Below are 24,397 nucleotides of genomic sequence, written 5' to 3' on the forward strand. Positions count from 1 at the left end.
AAATAACATGTTGCTATAAATGGCAAAGATATATTTTTGAGTAGTTTGGTGTTAGGTATGAACAAAACAGCCATGACAAATATAGGGGGTGGGGTGGGATCTGCAAAAACAAAATACCAATTCCAAATAAATGCAAGAAAAATATTCACTAAGAAACACTGGGTGGACAAACTAATTGGTAGAGGATATGGCAGAATGGCAAAGAATTTCCAGATTATAATTCAGACAAACTCACTAAGCAAGGGGTTTGAGAAGAAACACAAAATAATATAAACAAAGATGAATGTCATTATACTTGATAAAACCAAATATTTCATAGCCTTGGGATTCCCAGGCTGCTGGAGCTACAAGTACAGCCCACTTAGTTATCAAATTCCCTGCTGCCACTACCAGCTGGGGACACAAGCAAGAAAATTTCAGAACAAACTGTTCAGCACCTCCATAGATATTAGACAATTATGCTGGCATAGCAACATGGTATATTTCTGATGTTGTACCACAGCAATCTGCCAGGGCTCAGTTTAAATCATTAATTAGCAAAATTCACACATTCTTTAATTTTGGCAATAAAATATTCACAGTATTTCAATATTAAACAATTCAACAAACATTTACTAAACTTGTACTAGAAGAAAAAAACTAAGTTTCTGGTCATAAGAAGCCTGGAATTAATAGATGAAATGAGATACAAAGAATTCCACAGTAACATTATATAGAATTATATAGTAACAATGTGCATGGAGTCCTACTTAGTTGGCAACCAATATATGTTTACTGATTTTCATAATATATAAAAGATTTCAAAATCAAAGGCTATGAAAATTAGGAAATAAAGCAATTATTTCTAGACTGGAAAAAAATAATATGGTTTAATTTCCTAGTGTAAATTAATCAAGAACTTGAATTGACTTAATGAAATTTACTCTAGAACATATTTCCTCATCTGAAGTTTATCAATATTGGTATAATTCTGAATAAAATGTTTCTACTCTTAAAAATTGGCCAATGCCTCTCTGGATAAAGAGACCAGGACAGTATATCTCATCTCTTTCAAAGGGGCTTGGGAGGGACATTAATTAAATGTAGTTATCAAGTTTTGTTTCGATGTTGATTGTTAGGTGTAATAATAGAATTATTATTAGAGAGAAATATATTAGTTACATTTTAATTATATTAGTTATATAAGAGAATAGTTATATTAGAGGGAAATTCTGAGATATTTATAACAAAAATACATTATGTAAAGATGTATTAAAAGATGACATATTTAATATATATCTTTATTGATTTCAGAGAGAGGAAAGGAGAGGGAGAAAGAGAGATAGAAACATCAATGATGAGAGAGTCATTGATCGAGCCCGCAATCCGGGCATGTGCCCTGACCGGGAATCGAACCCTGATCGCCTGGATCCTAGGTCAACGCTCAACCGCTGAGCCACGCCCGGCCGGGCAAGATGACATATTTAAAAAGTGTTGGGGGAACAGATAAAACAAGATGTATAAAATGTTGATAATTTTTGTGATGAGTACAAGAGAGTTGTACTCAAAATTTTGTAGTATTTAAAAATTTTCATAATAAAAAAAATTAAATGCCCTGTACTCTGTATGTAAAGCACTTAACATAAGTTAGCCATTAAATATTAGTACTGTTATTGTTCTCATTGTTGTTATTACTAGTGTAAGAATTAGCATGATCTGATGAAAAACAAAAGCATGAACTTTTAAGGTCTAAGTACTAACTCTGTCATTAACTAGCCATGTGATCTTGAGCAAATATTTAAACCTATTTGAACTTTAGTCTGCTTATTTGCAAAATGTGGAAAATAAAAAAAAATATTTATCTCAAAGGGTTGTAGAACTAAATGAGGTGATCAAAAAAGTACATTGAAAATTGTAAAACATACAAATATTACCATTTTTAATCCTTGCTCATAAGAAACTTATAATTCAATTACAGAATAAAAAACTTATGAGAACAATTTTAAAAGAAAATTAAACCAAAATAGTGATAAAATATTGTAAAAGTTCAGAGGAAGACAATATTATTTCTATTTGGAGAAGACTATAAAAACCTTCAGAGAGAAAAAATCATCTGAGCTCTTGAAAACTGGCAGGATTTTCATAGGCAAAGATGAGGGGAAGGAGCACTGTATGAAGTAAACACTGAAAAATGGCTGGGGGAGCAAAAGGGCATGGTATACCAAGGGGGCATAAAATACTCTAATTTGGAAGAACTGGAATTATAAAAGTAGTTTGCAGCCAGATCATAGGTCATTCTGAATGTCTCCCTAAGAAAGAGATTTTATCTGATAGGAAAGGCAGAGCCACTTTCAACTTTCAGCAGAAAATTAAAATTAAGAGATGCTTTCTAACATTTATCTCACTGCTGATCAGAAATTACCATGGACTGAAAAGAGTCCCTAAAGTATTAGTATTATAAAAACATGAAGCACACATAACAGTCAGAGAGAGAGAAGGCATCCTGTATGAAAACCAGCCAGAGCTAACTTCTCACCTGATAAGGGCCGTACAGTGTATTAGAATTCTGGTAAGAGCAAAATATATGGTCTGTGGACTACAAGAAGAGCTTACATATAAAAATTTCACTGACAGCTATTATTTGGTAAAATGATATAAATGCTGGTTCTAAAATGTTTAAGAAGTTTATAAACCTGACAAACAATTGGACTATATTCAATGTAGAAGTGACTGTGAATTATTAACTGTGCCTCATTAACTATAAATTACATTTTGATGACTTGTCTTGCAATTCTGCCTAACATCAGAAACCAGAAAAATCATTATCTGAAGATTATTAAATTTTCATTTCTTAAAACAAAATACTGCATATTTTAAAAATAATTATTTTGTAAGGGGTACCTGAGCACTACATTGATAAAATATTTTTCCTTTAAATATCTGATAAAATGCAACTGCCTCTCCAAATTCAAGTATTCCTACACAAAAACAAGTTATTCGTACAAAGTTTTTAAACAACAACAAAAAAATGCTGCTATAGGCTGATTCTATAACCCAAATATTCACAATAAGTATTTTGTATATCAAATAGAATATAGCTCTACAAATCAAAAGAAACTAAGATATGGGAAGGAAGGAAGGAAGGTTATTCTTGAGCAGAGCTGGGACAGAGAAAGTACCACTGACTGTAAAATGAATAGGCATATTCTTTTTACCCTCTCAGTAAAGTTAAAATAGATAGAAAGTCATGCTATGATTTTTTTCAAAAAGCCAGTATGAGACTTCTAATTGCATGAAAGGGTACATGCCATGTTATAATTACAGTAAGTGGAAGATACTGCATGTAACAGCACACAAAAGTGGTTCCACAATATGCAGCATTATATACTAAGAAACCATCAAACATGTAATTTCCAGGCACCGTATCCCTTTGGCTGACACGTAGCAATTCTGCCTCTCTTACTGGAAAGTAGATGTACTTACTGTGCCCTAAAATCCCACGTAGAAAATTAGAAGGAGAAAAAAATTAATTTTACTTTCATTCCAACTTGGGCCCAGCATAATGGCTCCCACAAAGAAGGGTGGCAAGAAGGGTGGTTCTGCCATCCACAAGGTAGTCACCACAGAATACACCACCAACATTCACAAGCCTACCCATGCCATGGGCTTCAAGAAGCGTGCCCCTAGGGCACTTAAAGAAATCAGGAAATTTGCCATGAAGGAGAGGGGAACTCCAGATGGGCACAGTGACACCAGGCTCAACAAAGCTGTCTGGGCCAAAGGAATAAGGAATGACCCATACTATATTTGGGTGCGGTTGTCCAGAAATCTTATGAGGATGAAGATTCACCAAATAAGCTCTATATGTTGGTCACCTACATACCTGTCACCGCTTTAAAAAATCTACAGTTAATGTGGATGAGAACTACTGCTGATTGCCGAATAAAGTTATAAAACTACCAAAAAGTCACTTTTATTTCACCGAAAGAAGATGAGGGCCACTTCATTTTACCATAAGTGATGTTTATGGAACTGTTTTTATCTTCCCAATAAAATAGTTATGAAATCTTGTCTAATCTTGACAGAAAAGAGAATTTTATGGAAAGAAAAAGTGGTATTAGGCTTACCAAAGATGGTAAGTCTTGAGCTTTCTCAAAATCAACACACTTTCTTAGTCTTTTTAATTTCCTCATTGTAAAAAATTGCCACTGTTAAACAGAGCAATCTTTCAAAACATCTCTAAATTTACAACTTCAACTGTTGAAAAGTTTTGTTCATGGACTTCAGCCAGTTTCTATTTTGCAGTCAGAAGGCTGGGTAGGCTATATCTATCTATAGACAGTTTCTATTAAGAGAACACTCATTAACACTTTATTGTATAATTATAATAACCCACTTCTGGCTTCTCTGTTAATATTTAATCCCCAAAGCTTCACTTCTAATTGTGTCGTTGTTGTTTTTTGGTTTGTTTGTTTTTTTGAGTAACCATCATATAATGTTTTAGAAAGACTAAGAAAAGGAAAGGAGCCAGATCAACTGCTACAAATGGTTCACTTATTTTCAAAATAAATCATGTGATTAAAATAGGCATTCTCCCAGGTGGTTATCACTTTGCATTTCAGTGAAAACACAAGTGGCACTACCACATGAGAGTTGAGAGTCAACAGCCCTCAACCTGCCTATCAGCTGCACCTTCACTTGCCTGTCTTTTTCTTTTTGTTTTGTTTCACAAGATGGAAATAAGAGTGAAGGTGAGAAGGTGCGTAAAATATAAAGAGAGGCGCTGACAAATAAAGCAGAGAATGTTTTCAAAGCTGTTGGTGAAGGACCTGAGTTACTATGACTGCAAAAGTACACATTCCGGAAAAAGAAATCTGGATGGAGAAAGGCAGGAAAAGAGAACACGTAACTCCACACCCATCCTTAGCAAAGCACATCTCTGTGGGTTCTTCCTACGAATCTGCCAGCAAACACCACAGGTGGCTTTACCCTCCCTGAGGCTTGCCAAACGGGAGTAGTCAAGGATCTAACCATAATGAGCCCAAAGGGCATTATGCATGTGAAATTAGCCAGGCAGAGAAAGACAAATATTTGTATGTGGAATCTAAGTAAAAAAATAAAGTCCAACTCTTAGAAACAGAGAGTAGAAAAGTGGTTTTTAGGGGGATAGAGGGTGTGGGAAAATAGGGAGAAGTTGGTAAGAAGGTACAAACCTTCACCTATAATATGAATAGGGTTTGAGGATCTAATGGTTAACATGGTGACTATAATTGATAACTCTGTACTGCATAAAACTTAAATGTTCTCACCAAAAAAAAAAAAAAAAAAAGGAAATAGGTGAGGTAATGGATGTGTTAATTAACTAGATGGGAGGAATCCTCTCACAATATATAATAATGTGTAATTATTATAAATGTATACATAACAAATCATCACATTGTACACTTTAAAAATATTGTAATTTTGTCAATTATACCTCAATAAAGCTGGGGGGAAAAGGTCTATAATTTTGCTGAGGTCTTAACACCCATATGAGCTTTTGAAAACAAGTTTGAAAGGAACTGAAATTGGCTGAAGTACTAAAAAAGTTCCATTTAGATTTTAACCAGTCACTTTGGTCCAATTTCCACTCCCTGACCTGATACATGTAAGCATGCACAAAGTCAGATCTCATTTAATTAGCTAAATACTAATTAGCACTTAATTATTACTAGAAATTTAAAAATGATTAGTATTACATTATTCTTTCCTAGTGATAATGCTGCCAGTCTCTGATCCTCTCAGCATGTTATCATATCTAGTTGAACAGGCCACTTAACTATTAAGTGGACACCCCCCAGATTCTATCTAATTTGCTTGTTTCCTTCACTAAACAGTTGCAAATTTCCAAAATAAAAAATTTAGTCAATTTCTCTTAGGATCTTCTGACTCCTAGACATAACTCACCTGGTTACCAACCAATAATAGATGTTCTCCGAGAAGGAAGTCTTTGAGCATATCTTCCATCACTATCATGTGCTGGAGAAAAGAAACTAGGTTAATTGTTTTGCATAATCAAGGTGATACAAGCAAGTTAACTATACTGATGTCTTCAATGGAAAGGAAAACATCTATCATAATAGATAATACTTAAACAATTTAATTTTTTAGAAAAACAAAAATTAATGCTGTGGTTATAAGTGAGTTATATAACCAATTAGGTCACTGATACTGAAAACCTGAAATAGTATACCTGACCCAAACTAAGCCACTTACCAATATTTCAAATGTTTTTCAGCTATCGAACAATGCAGAGTTGGCTTATAATTTAATATAATATTAAAATTAACACTTGATAATGTAAATATACAAAAATTTCCTAAAATAATTGCTGATTTCCATGGAACATTTTACACTGATTTATTCTTAACCATTACCTTCAAAGGGATGTATAGTTTTAGAATTAAAAATACATTATTTACCCTCCACATTTTTAATTCAAATTATGACACAAAATAATAAAAGAACAAGATTAAAGTTGCTCACAATAGCCACAAAAGAAATTACATGGCTCTTTTGTATCTTGAAAAATAAGACAACTATTAGGTCACAGAGGCTCGGGGGGGGGGGGGTTGAGGGGAGAACTACATCCCACAACAATTAATGCCCATATTACTTTCTCCTGGTTTTCTGTATCAAAACAATACTGGCCTCATAAGTACTGAAGTTTCTGAAGCTCCCTACTTGTAAAAAGGGCAGAGTAGAGTTGGTACATGAAGCCATGGAATGGATGAGAGAGGAACCTGATTGCCTCAGTATTAAAATCTGATTAAGTTTCTCTACTTTGCTTAAATTGGCTCCTCATTTTGTATCTAATACATGCTGCTGGTATTTTTCTAGTTTGTCACTTGCTTTTCTTTTCCCAGCTTGGTTTATGGATTTTTTTGATATCTAGAATATTTTCCTTTTACTTGTCAAATTAAGCAATATTTTCTTTCAGAGTTTCTTTCTTTGAGAGAAAAACTGAAAAAGTTTTTCCCCTCCTTCAAGAACACATGAGTATTCCTTATGTTTATCTTGGAGGTTTTTATTTTTTTAAATGCTTTCAAATACACCATGGAGCTAGAATTTTAACAAGGCTTGGAGTAAGGTGATACCAATTTATTGTCCCTTCTGGAACACTTTTAAGAATAAAAGGAGACATTATCGATATTTATGCTGGGACAACAAATGTAAACAGGGACTTTAAGGTATATGGTTACCCTAATTCCAAAGGAGTCCCAGAACACTCTTTTAATCTGGATTCTGGTAATAATGTGGACTGGAGACCTCTTCTTTCTAACTAAGATGAAAATTCAATGCCAATTCCCAGATAACATTAAATTCTCCCAGAAATAAACAGGTTAATGTGCATAAAGAATAGGTGGAAAATTGGAATGAGCACCAGTATAGCCAGGTAAAAAAACAATGTAAAGTAAATGAAAAATAACCCAAACTATATCTATAGTCGTCTTTTTCTCACGTCCTCCTACTTCACACCTTCATTACATCTAACTAGGTTATTCAATCAACAAATATTAGCTAAGGCTTAGGTCACTGCCTACGTAATTCTTCGCTTAACCTCTTGGCCCACTTAGTACCACAGGCAAGTTCTTAAAAGTCTCCCAGTTCTCTGTCTCTCCAGACTACTTCCTACCGATCTAACAATTCCTCTCCATAGACTTCTGAATTGGATCTTCTTGTTGTAGTAACTCCTTAAATTTTCCCTATGCTCCTTCATTAGTTCTCTTTCCATCTTTTTACATGCTTTCCTGGGGGTGGGGGTCACAGTAGAGGGCAGAGCAGATTGTGTCTGTTTTAACTGGGCACCCACTTGAGGACTGAGGGAGGGCTGCGTGCAGAGTTGGGGAGCCGCACGTCAGTAACTGAAGACCTCCTTCTGACCCTACTCTCCCTAACTCCTCTTGCATCCTTTCCATGGCTTCAGCTACCAACGACGCTGATCTTCAACAGCCAGACTTTCTTCAACTCCAGCCCTGTACTTCTGAGTAACTATCGAACTACGTGGTTATCTCCCACTCTCCTCAAACTCAACATATCCAAAACTTGACTCATTACTTTCTTCAAAGTCATTCTTTATCCTGGATCTTTTATCCTGATTAACAGTATCATGTTCTACCACCTGGCCAAACCCCTTTCATCATCATCTGCTTGCCCACATTCCTCTTCCCTTATCAAGAGCCAACTAAACACCAAGTCTCAGCTACTGAGCCACCAGAAAGTGAACTGTACCTATCCTTTCCTTTTCATCCCCACAGTTTCATTCAGGTTTTATGATCTCTGACCTAGATTTTTATAAGCCAATTTGCCTTCCCTAACTTTAGTCTTTCCTTGAGCCAACATGCTCTCTGCAGTACAAGCATACCTCATTTTATTGCATTTCACTTTACTGCACTTCACAGATTCTGTTTATATATTAAAGGTAAAACCCTCTACCAGCAAAAAGATCACTACTTGCTTTACTGGTATACTCACTTTATTGCAGTGGTCTGGAACCAAACTTGCAATATCTTCAAGGTATGCCTGTACTGTTACCTTGTTCAAAATCATGTCACTTCTCTCTTCAAAATTCCTACAATGACTCCTAATACCTTAGTAACAAAGGTTACTCCTTAACTTACTGATTTAGTCTCAGTCTCATCTCCTACCACTCTCCTCCTACTTTATGTTCCAGTCATGGGCACAATTTAGAATAGTTTTCTCTTTGTTCTTTTTTTTTAACTGTTACACCAGACTATGTGCTTCTGGAGGAAGAATCTTTGTCTTTCATCTAACACAAAGTTCTACTGACTCTAACCATCTCCTAAATAACCCTGCAATCTATCCCTTCTGCTCTATCCCCACGGGCACTGCCTTCACTGCCTTTGTCCAGAGCCTTCATAACTTTCTCTTGGACTATTACAACAGCCTCCTAACCAGTCTCTCCCTGCCTTGGTTCCAACTCATAGACAACTTCAAAGAGTAAATGCAATGTGGAAAGGTGCTTAAAAACCTTCAATGGCTTTCTCAACTCTTCTGAACAGAATCCAAATTCCTTAATTAGCAAGGTCCAGAACATGTGACCCTTTCCTAAGTCATCAGCCTCATCTCTTGTCACTCTTCCATTTGCAACTTTATGTAGCTCCTTAAATTAGCTATTCTCTCACATAGCCAAGTCTCTGCAAATGCTAGCCTCGCTGCCTGAGAGATTCAGCTGTGCCTGGTTAACTCATTTTCCATGATCATTCCAATCTGGGACCATCCTCTCATCAATGCTACCACGGTAACCTGTGTGTACTTCCATCACACTGTAGAGTAACTATGTGTACTTAAATATCTTTCTCTCCCTTGATAGACCCAGGAAATCTGAGCTCTGGAGCTGTGTGTGTGTGCACACGTGTGTGTGTGTACACGTGTGCGCGTGTCTATATTAATATCAGTATCCTAATACCTATGACAAGGCTTGACACATGGGAGATATTTTTTCAATTTTTCAGACCTAAAGTTCATTAAGCTTATTCAAAAGCTATTCAACTCTCTTTCTTCCAATTTCTCCTCCTTACTGCTGCAAGTGTAATATTCCTCAATCACAGATTTAATGAAAAATTCTCCTGATTATGAACCCTTAAAATCTTATTCAGCCTTTCATTAATTCACTCAACAGATATTTATTTATTCAGCAGTCAGTATATGCCAAGCACTATGCTATTTGCTGGAGATACAAAATAAAGAAAACACAACACTCTGCATTACCAGTGTGGGAAAGCACATTTAAAAAATCAGTTTTGACACAATGTGGCAAGAGGACCACAGGGCATAGAACAAGAGGGTATAGAAGCACCTAAATATTCAAGAGGCACTGAAGACTACTGCTTCAAAGATGGAGTGTGGCATAAAAGGAAACAGCAATGTATGGAACAAAAGCAAATTTAATCAAGCCACTGACCCTAGAATTGGTACAGCTAGAAATTTTCATTAATGGTTAATTCGTAATGCTTTATGAAGAGAAGATATGTTTGGAGACAGGCTACAGAAAGTCCCTCAGGGCCACTGTGTAAAGTTCACAGCAGCCCTGAGGATCTCAATGTCTATGTCACAAGCACCATGGCAACAGACACTGTGTTCAAGGGCACACGGCCCTCCCTGCTACTGAATCTCCTGCATTCTTACATGCTGGCAAGTCTTTTCAGCATTTGCTGCCATGCAGTGTTTCAAATTTTCACGCATATCAAAGTTTCCTAATTCTCTTTTCTTTATTCCTTTCCACTACATGGACAGAGTTTGATATCATCAAAACTTCAAAACAGTATATTTCCCTTATGTTTTTGTCTTTATTGATAGGCAAGATTTTTTTTCTTCCTGTGTCTTATGAGTAACTTTATTTTCTGTTCATTTGTCTACTGCTTATATAAGAACATTAATGCTCTGGAACAAAATAAAATAATAGCCCAGACAGTGTGCCTCAGCAGTAGGGCATCGACCTATGATCCAGGAGATTGTGGTTTGATTCCGTCAGGGCACATGCCCAGGTTGTGGGCTTGATCCCCAGTGGGGGGCGTGCAGGAGGCAGTTGATCAATGACTCATCACTGATGTTTCTCTCTCTCTCCCCCTCTCCCTTCCTCTCTCTGAAATCAATAAAAATATATTTTAAAATAAATAAATTAAATTAAATACATATTAATTGGCTATAAAATGAATGAAAAGCAAATTGGGTTATGTCTTTTACTATGCCATAGATGATAATAATTAAAGTTTTGACAGATTTCAAAATACTTCATTAATATTTTAATTGAGAAAGAAGAATTTGCCTAGATACATTCTATGTTGTTAATATAATACAGGGATATAAATTATGATACTCACTGAGCAACAAAACGAATTGGAAAATGGCAGATAAAAGAAATTTTACTTTAGTATCCCTAAACCCTTAATATAGTGAAAACAGTAGGTAGAAATTTTTCCAACATAATTTGTAAACGTAAGGTTATTTATATACAGATTAGTGACCAAATATTACAGAAAAATTTTAGTATGTGTTTTATTATAAAATAAATATATAGCCACTTGACAGAAAATCTGGAAAAGAAAAACAACTTTTTATATGAGTGATTTTCTCTGGAAAAAAATCTTATTACAGTGAACATCTACAATAAAGCACTCTGTGTACACACTTATTTCTTGTGTCTTAGAAGGTCCATAATTATAGGTTAGTTTACAAGTGGGAAATTACTCTCACCCCTTAAAAAAAAAGAAGGAAAAATACTAGAAATTTTCAAAAAAAAGAAAGGAATATGAAGGAAAGAACGCATAGGACAGCTCTAGTCGGCTGGCTCAGTTGGTTGGAGCATTGTCCATACACCATAAAGATTGTTTGTTCAATTCCCGGTCAGTGCACATACCTAGGTTCTGGGTTGAATCCCCGGTCAGGGAGCATACAGGAGGCTACCGATTGATGTTTCTCTCTTACATCAATGTTTCTCTCTCTCTCTTTCCCTCTCTCTCTAAAAATCAATAAAACATATCCTCAGGTGAGGATTTTTTTTTAAAAAGAATGCATAAGACACATCCTTCTTTAAACTAAAATGATTTAACCAACAGGAAAGCAAAAGAGAGGATACGTATTAGTTCTACTTGGACACAAGTTACTTATCTTCCTGTATCTCCTACTCCGACCTCTACAGGAGGATGAGGTGGGAGAATCAAATGAGTTAATGTATATCAGGAACTTTCAACAGTGCCTGGACCAAAAATTTATTATACTCTACTCATGGCAGCAGCTCTTCCAATTTTATAATCATTAATGGAAGATATTTCAACACTTCATTTTGCATCATCTGAATTTGCATCTAGTGAATTATAAAAATAATTAAACAGTTTCACCTGAATCAGAATGAACTACTACAGTATAAGTGGTGACTTATCCATGAATGTAAAGCAGTGATCTTACCTGAATGTTGTCATAGAACAAAACATCAGGCACTTTCATTTTCTCATGGGCATTATAAATTGGTGCACTAACAGCGCCAATCCTCAGGGAGCCAGATGCTACTTCGCCTAAAAATTTCAGAGGACAGAGAATTACCCGCAACTGTCTTTAGAGAAGTCAAGTTCAGCCCATACAAAAGGCAATACAGCATCTTTAATATCCTGTGGGCTCATCAAGGAATTTTAATTTAACATATAAGAGAAATACGCTTGAAGGTGGTAATAAAAATCTTGAAGGTGTTTTATTCACTAGAGGGTTCTTAGCTCTACATAAAAAGCTTAAAGCTCTACAAAGAGCTTGAAATGACCCAAAATGTAATAAAATATAATTAAAACAATACATATAGCAAACAGCATACAGATAAAGTTGAGAGGAGAAAACAAAATCCAGAACTTAGTCAAGTTACCTTAATAAGCTTGTTAGGTCAAAGACTATCTATCACACATATATAAGCCAAATAACATATTCAAAAGCTCTGAAGTACCTTGAATATCGTTTTTTCAGGACACACTCATTCAAAAACCCCACAAGAATCCCCTAGATAGTCAAAAATACAAATGAACCAACCCATGCCAGACCTCTCAAATTACTATTTTCAGGGATGGTCCAGGAGGTCTGTATTTTCAAATAAGCACCCCAGGTGCTACACAATTACTTTGTGATAATTATTACTGTAACATCTCTTATAGTTGGTCTAGAACAGAATCTGAGTTCCTTGAAGCCAGGAAACTAAATAATAAATTTCTTGAAGTCAGGGAACATCTTCCATGTGTATTCCCCCAGTAACCAGATATACATGTTCATTGTCTGAAATATGCCAAGGTCAATAATAATAACACTAATAGTAATAGTTGCAGTAGTTCTGATGATCACACTAATAGAAGTTATCATTTATTGAGGACCTTCTATGTGCCAGATCCCAAACTAGGAGCTTCAGCTCATTGTTTTCTCAATTTCATTTCATTTCCCCAATAATGAGACAAGAATGATGAGGAAGCTAAGAAAAACATAAATTAAGTAATTTGCTTAAAATCTCCCAGCTAGTATGGGTAGAACTAAAAATAGAACTGATGCTCTTACTGTCATGTGGGGTATATTTAGTCCTTTGACTCCAAATAATATTCCATCCTATGGAAATACCCTAGCAAGCAGTCAGACAATTACAGTGCCTTAAACAACTGACCCATCTTTCCCCTCCCTATTTTAAATAAGAAAATTTCTAAACCATTTTAAAAGACAAGACAGAAAAGCAACATTTGTGTCTATGAAGCACTGTGAACGATTTCAAACTAAAAATAAACTGTCACCCTGTTTAAGCATTACTGAGTGCTACACACTTGCCAAAGCACAATAGACCTCATCTTTCAGTAGATCCTCGCCATTTTCCTTTTATCTACAAGTTCTATAGGGAAAAAGAACCATAGCTGTCATGCTGAGGATTTGTTATTTATTTACCACCAGCAGGTCTCTGAAATAGACTCAATATAAAACTGTAACCAGGATTGTGGCATCAATTTACTGTATACTTATATGGTGAGGTGACACACATAATGTCAGATTCAAACAGCATCTGATATAATCTATGGTTTAGTGTATGGATATATCTATTTAGTACAGTTAGGGCACTAGGACAATTTAATTCAAACAACCAACAATGTTAAAATTGCAAGCTAGAAAAGGGAAATGCACAGAGAGAATGTTGACACTAGAGTTTCCTGGGAGAAAGCTGGCTAACAATCTAAGAAATCTCAGAGGATGGCATTATTTTGGTAAATTTGTCAAGTCCTCAGCCTGGTAGGCTCAAAACCTGATTTTGTCATCACAACAGAAGACAAATCTAGCTCTCAGGAGATTATTAAAGACATAGTTTCTGATCTATATATAAATTTTGATATATAAAACCAGAATTGCAAAGTGTTCCATTGCAATGAAAACTGCAACTTTCATTTGGACCATATAATACACTGGTTGTCCTATCAGCATACTATCCAGAGGAAGACCTGCATGGAAAAAACCAAGTCCTTATCAGAATATTGCTTGGTGAGCATGGCCCCTAAACAAAGAAAGTGAATTAAATGAATTTTCCAGAAGAGATGACATTAAAGATGAATGGAATCGGAGGCATCAGAAGCCTCTTGGCTTAGCTGCCTTATCCCCTGCACAAGGCTTGGATGGGGACTGCGAAAACTGCCTGTTACCAAGACTGAAAAATCTATAGTATGAGTGATGCAGGCTTTCTTTGGATATGTTAAAAAATTCAATCACGTAACAATTTGAGTCTAAAAAGTACCAAAGTTATTCTGTCTCTGAATTGGCTGTGTATCTACACCCAGATCCACTAGTATGCAGAGTTTATAATTTTACTTTTAAAAAAGGTATCTTATTTTCTTAATATAAAATTCTTATCTCAGTGTATCCCCAACAATTAAAAACATCTACTATAAAAAATACCACCCACAATAGTCCCCTTTGGAGAACAGTCACACATTGGTTGTTTTGATAAAACAGGTCATTATAGCTCAAAAAACTGTGAACCTTTCACTGTGCTCTAGTTGAAGAATGAGGAACGTTTATAGGAACAGCTAACCCCCAAATCAAAGTTGTACTTCAACTCTCCAGGAGAAAAGCACCTTGGGAATGGAAGGGCAAGCAGGCATGGCATGGCACTCTCAATATTATTTTCATCTATCTCAATACTTGATATAGCTTTCCAACACATCCCATAAGACATTGCTGGTCCTCAAAATGTAAATGTTGTGCAAGGAAAACAGAATTTTAGATTCTATGGTGAAACAGAGTTGGGAAAAATCTTAAACAAAATAGCACAAGTTTATTTACACCAGAAATTGTGAGAGCCTTTAACATGTTTCTATCAACTGTGACTCTTGGGGGAGTGGGAGTGGGCACTGGGGGAGGACCTGCATCTGGTATGGAAATAAAGGAACTATTCTGAGGTTTAACTTTTAAGTGGGTTTCAACCTTTTTTAAAAAAAATAAAAATAAAAGATTCATTTCTTCAGCCCCAAATAAAAACAAAATAAATGGAAAACAAAACCATTTTGATTTGAAAGTTAATAGAAAATATTTCATAATTATTATTTCACTTAAAAGAGAAATAAATCAAAGACTTACATTTGTAATCCTCCAGTTCTGGTTCTAGATTAGCATTAGTACTTATTTCTATTGAAGCATCTGCCAGATTTTTTTCTAATGCTGACCTTGCGAGGCTTGGTAAAAACCTGGATGGGGGAGAGGGGGAGGGGGTATTAATGACAAAGTCAAAGCTTTCTGATTCCCAAATACCTTTTGACATATGTACACACACACACACACACATACACACACACACTAATTACAACCAATTAAGGAAGTTCAATCTGAATCTGTGAAATACAATAAATTTCAAGTACATGAGATGATCAAGTATATCTTTGTTGAATCTCCTTTAATAAGTAAAACTCATTTGTAATTAGTAGTATTCATTTATATACATCTTGCAGGACAAGACTTAAGATAATTTGCTTTTAAAAAGGGATTTAGTATACCTCATAAATCTTATCAAATTTCCTTAAATAGATAAAACAATAAAGTACTTGAATCTGCTCCAAGTTGGCAATCACAAATTCAAATTAGTGGAGGTGGATTAATGAGGCTTATTTTACTTTCTAACACAAATTATTGAATAAACTTAGTATTATCCAGCTTGGTTCTTCCTTCCATTTAAAAATTATACCCACTCATCTATTCTATATGTATTTTGTCAAAACAACACTCTGGCGAATAACAGAGGCATTTTTAATCTATAAATAGATTAAATGTACACCATGGATTTAGAACATGAAAACAGTTTCTCACTGACACAAATATATCTGGAATTAACTCAATGAGTCCACAGAAATTATTTTTAATCCATGGTTACCTATGCCACACTACTATAAACTAACAACTATGTACCACAGTGTTCCAACTAACATGCCACTTTTAATTTAGATTTTCCATAGCTCTAAATTTCCTATGGTTGTTTCCTCAGCCTTGAGTATAATGAAAGAGATGGTGGTGTGAGAGAGAAGGCAAATGGGTGGGCATGCAAAGGACTGTTGGATTTCCTGTCCATATAATATTCCAAGCTACATGCCTGACACTGACTCCCACCTACTGCCCATTCTGGTCCTAGGCTATGAGAGGGGGATTTACAGGGTTAGGCAAAAGTCGGTTTACAGTTGTTCCTATGGAAAATAATGCCATAATTAATAATACAAGAATAAACTCTGTTTCACAAGCCCACAACTGTACACCTACTTATGCCCCACCCTGTATATAGCTCTAGGCCAGCAGCTCATCAGTACAGCATTAAGTCAAACCTACTATTATTGTTCATCTCTGATCTTCCATCACAGTTCTTAGACTGTTGCCTTTTCTTTCAAAACCAAGCCCTCACCTTATCTCCCAGACCCAATACTGGGCTTTTATCTTGTTTCCTGAGCCCTTTTCTTGGCACCTAGCCTTACTTTCTTCTCACTACTATCCTATGAACTAGAATCTGGCCTGGTAACATTAGGCCCTGTTGCTGTATCTCCGTTACTTCTGTCAGACCACCTTGATTGACCATGAATGATCACTTCAAGGTTAGACTTTGCTATTCCCAGAAATCCCTGACGTGATATCACCATAGTGTGTCTGTCAACATATCCTCACATTGCCCCTGTACTGGAACATTTCTAGATTGCCCTCCAAAGCCTGCAGAGAATAGCAAACAAGGCATGTGTGCCTCCCTTTCAATGGGAGTAACGGGCATTGCTTACCAATATGATACTCTTTCCTGAGGAGACTGAACGTGTTTTAGAATTATTTTCAACCTCACACCCAGACAGCACAACCAAATAATCATAGGTAGCATAGCATGGACTTTGAAATATATTTACATCTAGAACCTACATTCCAAAGGATATTGGCCCACCTAACAAACAAGGAGAATTAAGCATATCAGGTGGTGTGAGGCCAGCCCTTACTTTTCCCCCAGGTTTCAAGGGATTAGTTAACTGCTTCTTTTCCCATTGCTCAGTTATTTTCTACATTTTTTTCCTCTCCTTCCCTGGCCTTTGGTAAAATAAGTAAATAAGTGAGTGAATGAAATATCACCCTTTCTATTGTAACTTCCTATAGACAAAGCAAGCAAATATCCTGTTTGAAATTTTCAAGTGTATTTATCAGTAATATAAGCATCATAGTGTCTTTTAAAAATCAATATTACTATTATCGTTATTTACTGGCAGTAAAAAAAGAATTGGAACTTCTCTAGTTTTGTTAGGTATTGGTTATAAGAAAAACTAAAGAAAGATTCAACCATACTCTAGGAAACCCAGAAACAGAAGTAGTTGCCCTAGGCCAACTCAAATAACTGTGTCTTTGTCACAGGAGTGGAACAGGATCTTCAGATCAAGGAATAAAAGAGAATTTCTCAGGATGGTAGCATAAGAAGCTAGAAGGATAGGGGATGCTCCCAAATTACCAGCCCTGAGGGGAGAGGTAATAGTAGTAAGAGTGAGAGAAAAAGGCGGAGGGGCTCAGTAGATGTCAGACAGCCTTTGAGTTCCATTTAAAATGTGCAATTAATTAATTTATAACTGTGATTTTTTAAAATTTATCTTTATCGTTGAAAGTATTACAGATGTCCCCTTTTCCCCCCCCATTGATCCCCTCCACCCTGCATACACCCCCCCCCACACACACACACCTTCACCACACTATTGTCTGTGTCCATGGGTTACACATATATGCATATAAGTTCTTTGATTAATCTCTCCCCACCCACCTACCCACCCCCACCTTCCCTCTGAGATCCCTCAGTCTGTTCCATGCTCCGATGTCTCTGGGATCTATTTTCTTCCTCAGTTTATTTTGTTCATTAGATTACACATATTTATTTGAGTTAACTTTCCTGTGCATGCCTATTCATCCTTTGCCCATTTGCTTTATTCATTTATCTCATTAATTAGTAATTAATACTCCTTGAATACCTTTCATGAATGTAAATCTTATGAAATATCTTAGTGTGTAACTTATAAGCTGTAGAGTAGCTTATAGTGTTTTTGCAACATAACAGGATTTTACTATTTTATATGAGATAAAGTGGGTATTTTAAATTTTTAACTATTTATTAAGCTACTTCTAATATATACCAAATTCCCATGAGTATGCGCATCTGGTTCTGGGCTGTGTAGTCTATTCTAATGGTCTATTTGTCTTTCCTTGCATCAGTACCACACTGTTATAATGAATACAGCTTTACAATAGATCTTGATATCTGATAAAGATACCTTCTTAATCTTCCTCAAAATTTCCTAGATTATTGGCTCTTTATATTTCCATAATTTTGAAATCAGCTTGTCAAATTCACTATAATCTTGGAGTTACCTGACTAAATTATTTCTATATATCAATGAGGTAAAACAATCAGCCTTACAATACTAAATTTTCCCTTTCATGAACATGGTACAGATTCCTATTTAAATTATATAAGTCTTTTAGAGCTTTCAATAAAGATTTATGTTTTCCTCCTTGAAAGTATTAAATGTCATTCATTAGATTTACTCCTGGGTATTCAAAGTTTAGTACTATTATTTTGAATGGAATATTAAAAATTAGACTTCCTCATTGACTATTACTGGAATATGGGAATGTTACTGATTTGGATGCATAAGTAAACTCACTAAGCTCTATTTGTTCTAATAATTTATATGAAGTTTCTCTTGAATTTTTTTTTATAACCTTGGACATATGCATTTGTTAAAAATACAGAAAGATGGTATTTTTGTTTTGTTCTTAGCTCTAACAGAAATATGCCAAGTATTCCACCTAAAAATGTTTGCTGTAAATTTTTGGTAGATATCCTTTATCAGATTAAAGAATTTCCCTTCTAGTCATAGTTTACTAAGAATATTCTGATTCACTAAGAATTTCGCTTGTTTTTGCTTTGGTTTGTTTTTAGTTTGGCTGTTGGGTTTTATCAAAGACTTTTTACTCACTTATTAAAATGATATTTTCCCACTAATATCTTAATATAGTAAATTTAAAAATACAATTTCTTCACATTCTTGAGAAAATTCCAAATTGCTCAGGATTTTTTTAAAAATTAAAAAAGATATTTTGCTAGATTTGGTTTGTTAGTATTTCATTTAGGATTAGGCACCCATTCCATGAATTTGATATATAATTTTCCTTTCATACAGTATTCTTGTCTGGTTTACATATCAGTATTATACAAGACATAAAATGAATTGCTGTTTTCAAAATTTGTCTATTCTCTGGAACAGTTTAAGATAGGAATAAGATAGGAATATATACAGGGTGTCCCAAAAAAGTGTATATACTCTGTAACAGCTAATAGTTCAATTTTGAAAATGAAATGTATTTTAATAGACATTGCCTTTATAATTATTCAAAGTGTGTGTATACATTTTTTGGGGGTCACCCTATTTATTTCTTGGCAATTTGGTAAAACTTGACAAAACCACGAACAAATGGTATTTTTTTTTAAAGAGATTTATACTACTGATTTGATTTCTTTCATGGTTATGGATCTATTTGAATTTTTTATTCCTCCTTGTCAAATGTTGGTAATAAACATGATTCTAGAAAACTGTCCTTTTTCCTTATAGTTTTTGTAAAATTGACTTTATCTGTAGTTCTGTTACTTTTTCCTTTTTAATATTATTTGTGCTTTTTCTCTTTCATATTAATTAAATTTAACAGGGCCTTATCTATTAATATTTTCAAAGGACCACCTTTTGGTTTAACTACTCTTCTTTATGGTGTCTTTGTTTTTTATTTTATTAACTTGTGCCCTAATAACATCATTATTCCATTCCTTCTTCTTTCTTTGGGTTTAGTATGTCACCACCTACTAACTTAGTAATTTGAATGCTTAGCTCATGAATTTTCTTTACCTATTTGAGTTTAAGGCTGGAAAAACCCTAAAGTGCTACTTTAAGTGTATTCAAGTGTTAAGATTCAGTTAGGTCATACGGTCATAAATATTTCACAATTTTAATTTATTTCTCCTTTTAATGTCTTACTTAGTTACAAGTGTGTTTTTAATTTTCCAAATGTATTGGCTTTAAAAGGTGCTTTTTTCTTATTGTTATGAAATCTGTTCCTTTGTGGTCTAAGAAATTAATCTTTATGATAAAGATTCTTTGATATCTTATGAAGCACCATTTTTCCCGCCAGGTAGTTTGGGTTCAATTTTGATACATGGGACAAAATGTTCCATGTGTTCTTGAAAAGTATATTCTTTGTACACTGGGTACAAAGTCCATTACATCAAACATGATAATTGTTTTATTCGAATATTCTCTATCTTTTCTAATTTTTAGAATGCATGATTTATCAGTTTCTAAAAGAAGTTAAAATCTGTCATTGTAACTGTTGACTTGTCAATTTCTCCTTGTAATTCTGATTTTTCTGTCATATATTTTGACACTATATTCCTTCTGAGGTGTGAACAGTTCACGACTATTAAATCTACTAAATTAAGCTTCTTTGCTCATCTTCTTTATTCCCAATCATGTGTTTGGCTTTGAAGTATATTTTGCCTAATAATATTATCTCTTCTTTTTTGGTTAATATTTGTCTGGTCTATCTTCTTATGCCTTCACCTCTGATCTTTCTGCATTATATGTGAGACGTGACTCTTGTAAGAGCATATAATTAGGTTTTGTGCGGTTTTTAAAAATTCAATCAGAATATCTAACTTTCAACTAAAAAGTTTAATCTTGTGTGATATTTGGGATTACTTCTAACATTATTTCATGTTTACTCTTTAGACTGATTTTTTTCACCTTTCCTTGTTTTATTTCTACTTATGTTGTATTGATCAAGTTTTCTCTATTTGCTTATTTCCGCCTCTACTGGATCCATTTCCATTCTATGTGTGGTTACCCAAAATTTAAATGTGTGTACTTTAATTAACAGAGTCTTCTATTCCTAAAGAACAGAAGAACCTAAGAAAGCATTCATTCTTTTTTTCAGCTTCTATATTCTTGTCTAGTTTTAGTTTCATGCTGTTGTTAAATATTTCCCTATATTAGTATTCATTTGTATTACTTTTTTAACAGTACACTTAAATTTAACAATATATTTACCTACTTCCTTTCTCACCATTATTTCTTGCTTGCCAGTCTTTCCTTCTGGATTCAGTTTCCTTCTTGCTGAAATACATCCTTTCATAGTTCTTTCAGCAATGTGGTAATCTCAGTCTTGATGAAAAATGTATTTAGATAAGCAGAGACTTCTGGGATTGATGATCATTTTCTCTCAACACTTTCAGGATACTATCTAATCCTTCTTGAATCTATTGTTGCTGACCTGAAGTTGTCAGTTTAATATTGCACCCTTATAATTTTTCCACTCACAATTTTTAAGCTGGCCACTTTGTCTTTAACGCTATGCAGTAGTATCACAATGCATATTTGTTCAACAAACTCTAATTGCTCTTCTTTATTTCTTAGATCAATTCACACTACTTGATTTATTTTTATTTGCTTTTTTAATAAAGGAGATTGAAAGTTGATTTAACTACCAGGGTGTATATAAAGGGCTGTAAAATGTGATTATTTCATTCTAATATATCAAAAATATTATTTCCCCTTAGGCTCCAAAACTGTTTACATTGCTTAACGTTGACTATTTACTTTTATTAATACACATCTATAACTGAGTTCTGACTAAGAAAATACTGGGTAGGTAATGAATCTATCTCTCTCTGTATATTTTCTTCACTCATGAACCTGAAAATAGGCACTTAAAGCATTTTTGTTTCCTAATTTTCCTTTAGAAGGCTAATGTTCTTTTAATTAAAAGAGACTTTTATTACTTCTCATAATTATTAGTCATTCAAATAATTACTGTAAAGACACTGGAGAGGAGCTTCGTTTTAGCTGAATACACCACAGAGAGAACAAATTCAGGTTGCAACACAGGAGCTTACATTGTGTGTTTTTTTATGTTTTACTGTTCAAAATATTACATATGTCCCCTTTTTTCCACCTTGACCCCTTCCACTCCACCCACCCACTCCCCATCCTAGGCCTTGACCACACTATTGTCCGTGTCCATGGGTTATGTATATATGTATATAAATTCTTTGGTTAATCTCTCCCCACCCACCCAGCCACCTTCCCTCGGAGATTCGTCAGTCTGATCCATGCTTCTATGTCACTGAATCTATTTTGTTCATCAGTTTATTATGTTCTTTAGATTCCACGTCTAAGTAAAATAATATGATATTTGTCTTTCTCTGCCTGCCTTATTTCACTTTGCATAATATTCACCAGGTCCTTCCATACTGACCCAAAGGATACATGATCCTTCTTCTTTACAGCTTCATAGTATTCCATGGTGTAAATGTCCCACAGCTTTCTTATCCACTCACCTACTGAAGGGCACTTGGGCTGGTTCCAGATCTTAGCTATTGTAAATTGCGCTAGGAACAGAGAGGTACATATATTCTTTCTGATTAGTGTTTCAGGATTCTTAGGATATATTCCTATTAGTGGGATCACTGGGTCAAAAGCAGTTGCAATTTTAATTTTTGAGGAACCTCCATACTGTTTTCCATAGTGGCTTCACCAGTCTGCATTCCCACCAGCAGCAAACCAAGGTTCCCCTTTCTCCACACACTCGCCAGCACATGTCATTTGTTGATGGTAGCCATTCTGACAGGTGTGAAGTGATACCTCATTGTGGTTTTCATTTGTATCTCTCTGCTTATTAGTGACTTTGAGCATTTTTTCTTATGTCTCTTGGCCATCTGCATGTCTTCTCTGGAGAAGTGTCTATTCAGGTCCTTTGCCCATTTTTTAATTGGATTGTTTGTCATCCTCTTGTTGAGTTGTATGAGTTCTTTGTACACTTTGGAAATTAGCCCCTTATCAGATGTATCCTTGGCAAATATGTTCTCCCACACTGTGGGGTTCTTTTGTATTTTGAAGCTGACTTCTTCTGTGAAGAAGCTTTTTAGTTTGATGTAGTGCCATTTGTTCATTTTTTCTTTTGTTTATCTCGTGCTACGAGATGTATCAGTGAAAATCCCACTACATGAGATGTCTGTGACTTTATTGCCTTTGTTTTATTCCAGGATTTTTATGGTTTCGTGACTTACATTTAAGTCTTTTATCCCTTTAGAATTTATTCTTGTGTATGGAGTAAGCTGGTGATCTAGTTCCATTTTTTTTGCATATATCTGTACAATTTTCCCAACATCATTTAATTGAAGAGGCTACCTTTATTCCATTGGATGCTCTTGCCTCCTCTGTCAAATATTAACTGACCATAATGGTGTGGGTCTATTTCTGGGGGTCTCTGTTCTGTTCCATTGATTTATATGCCTGTTGTTGTACCAATACCAGGCTGTTTTGATTACAGTGGCTTTGTAATATAGTTTGATATCCAGTAAAGTGATCCCTCAAACTCTGTTCTTCTTTCTCAAGATTCCTGCAGCTATCCGGGGTCTTTTTTGGTTCCATATGAATTTTTGGAATATTTCTTCTAGCTCTGTGAAATATGCTGTTGGTATTTTAATAGGAATTGCATTGACTCTGTAGATTGCTTTGGGTAGTATGGACATTTTAATGATATTAATTCTTCCAATACATGAACATGGTATATTCTTTTACTTGCTTATATCTTCCTCTAGCTCTTTTTGCAACCACCTATAGTTTTCTGAGTACAGGTCTTTTACATCCTTGGGTAAGTTTATTCCTAGATTTTCTTTTTTTTTTTTTAGCTGCAATGGTAAATGTACTTTAGTTTCTCTTTCTGAGCGTTCATTGTTAGTGTATAAAAACACTGTCGATTTTCAACAGTTAATTTTGTATCCAGCTTGCCTGCCAAATTCATTTATCAAATCTAATATCACTTTGGTGGAGTCTTTAGGATTTTCTATGTACAATATCATGTCATTGCAAATAATGACAGTTCTACTTCCTCCTTTCCAATTTGGATATCTTTTATGTTTTCTTCCTGTCTGATGGCTGTGGCGAGGACTTCCAGTACTATGTTGAATAAGAGTGGTGAAAGTGGACATCCCTGTCTTGTTCCGGTTTTTAATGGAAATGGTTTCAGTTTTTGCCCATTGAGTATGATGTTGGCTGTAGGTCTGTCATATATGGCCTTTATTATGTTGAGGTATGTTCCCTCTACTCTCACTTTGCTAAGAGTTTTTATCAGAAATGGGTGCTGGATTTTGTCGAATGCTTTTTCTGCGTCTTTTGATACGATCATATGATTTTTGTCCTTCATTTTGTTTATGTGATGTATCACATTTATTGATTTGTGAATATTATACCAGGTTTGCACCCCCGAAATAAGTCCCATTTGGTCGTGGTATATGATCTTTTTAATGTATTGCTGG

General features: G+C 34.9%; 1 protein-coding gene and 1 pseudogene across 2 annotated transcripts in view; one reads left to right on the plus strand and one right to left on the minus strand.

The window, feature by feature from the left end:
* The window catches only part of VWA8 (von Willebrand factor A domain containing 8), a 331,062-nt gene that overhangs the window by 183,310 nt on the left and 123,355 nt on the right, over window positions 1-24,397 (minus strand). Inside the window, exons 18-20 of the mRNA XM_081127980.1 lie at window positions 15,118-15,224; window positions 11,947-12,053; window positions 5,926-5,997 (exon numbers count right to left, since the gene is read on the minus strand). Coding sequence (XP_080984106.1) covers window positions 5,926-5,997; window positions 11,947-12,053; window positions 15,118-15,224 — 286 coding nt within the window. The remainder of the gene's footprint in view (window positions 1-5,925; window positions 5,998-11,946; window positions 12,054-15,117; window positions 15,225-24,397) is intronic.
* On the plus strand, window positions 3,542-3,914 carry LOC308553525 (large ribosomal subunit protein eL31 pseudogene; annotated as a pseudogene). The gene has a single exon. The product of its transcript is annotated as a large ribosomal subunit protein eL31 pseudogene (transcript).

The sequence above is a fragment of the Miniopterus schreibersii genome, assembly GCF_964146895.1.
Source record: "Miniopterus schreibersii genome assembly, chromosome: 2".
Lineage (NCBI taxonomy): Eukaryota > Metazoa > Chordata > Mammalia > Chiroptera > Miniopteridae > Miniopterus > Miniopterus schreibersii.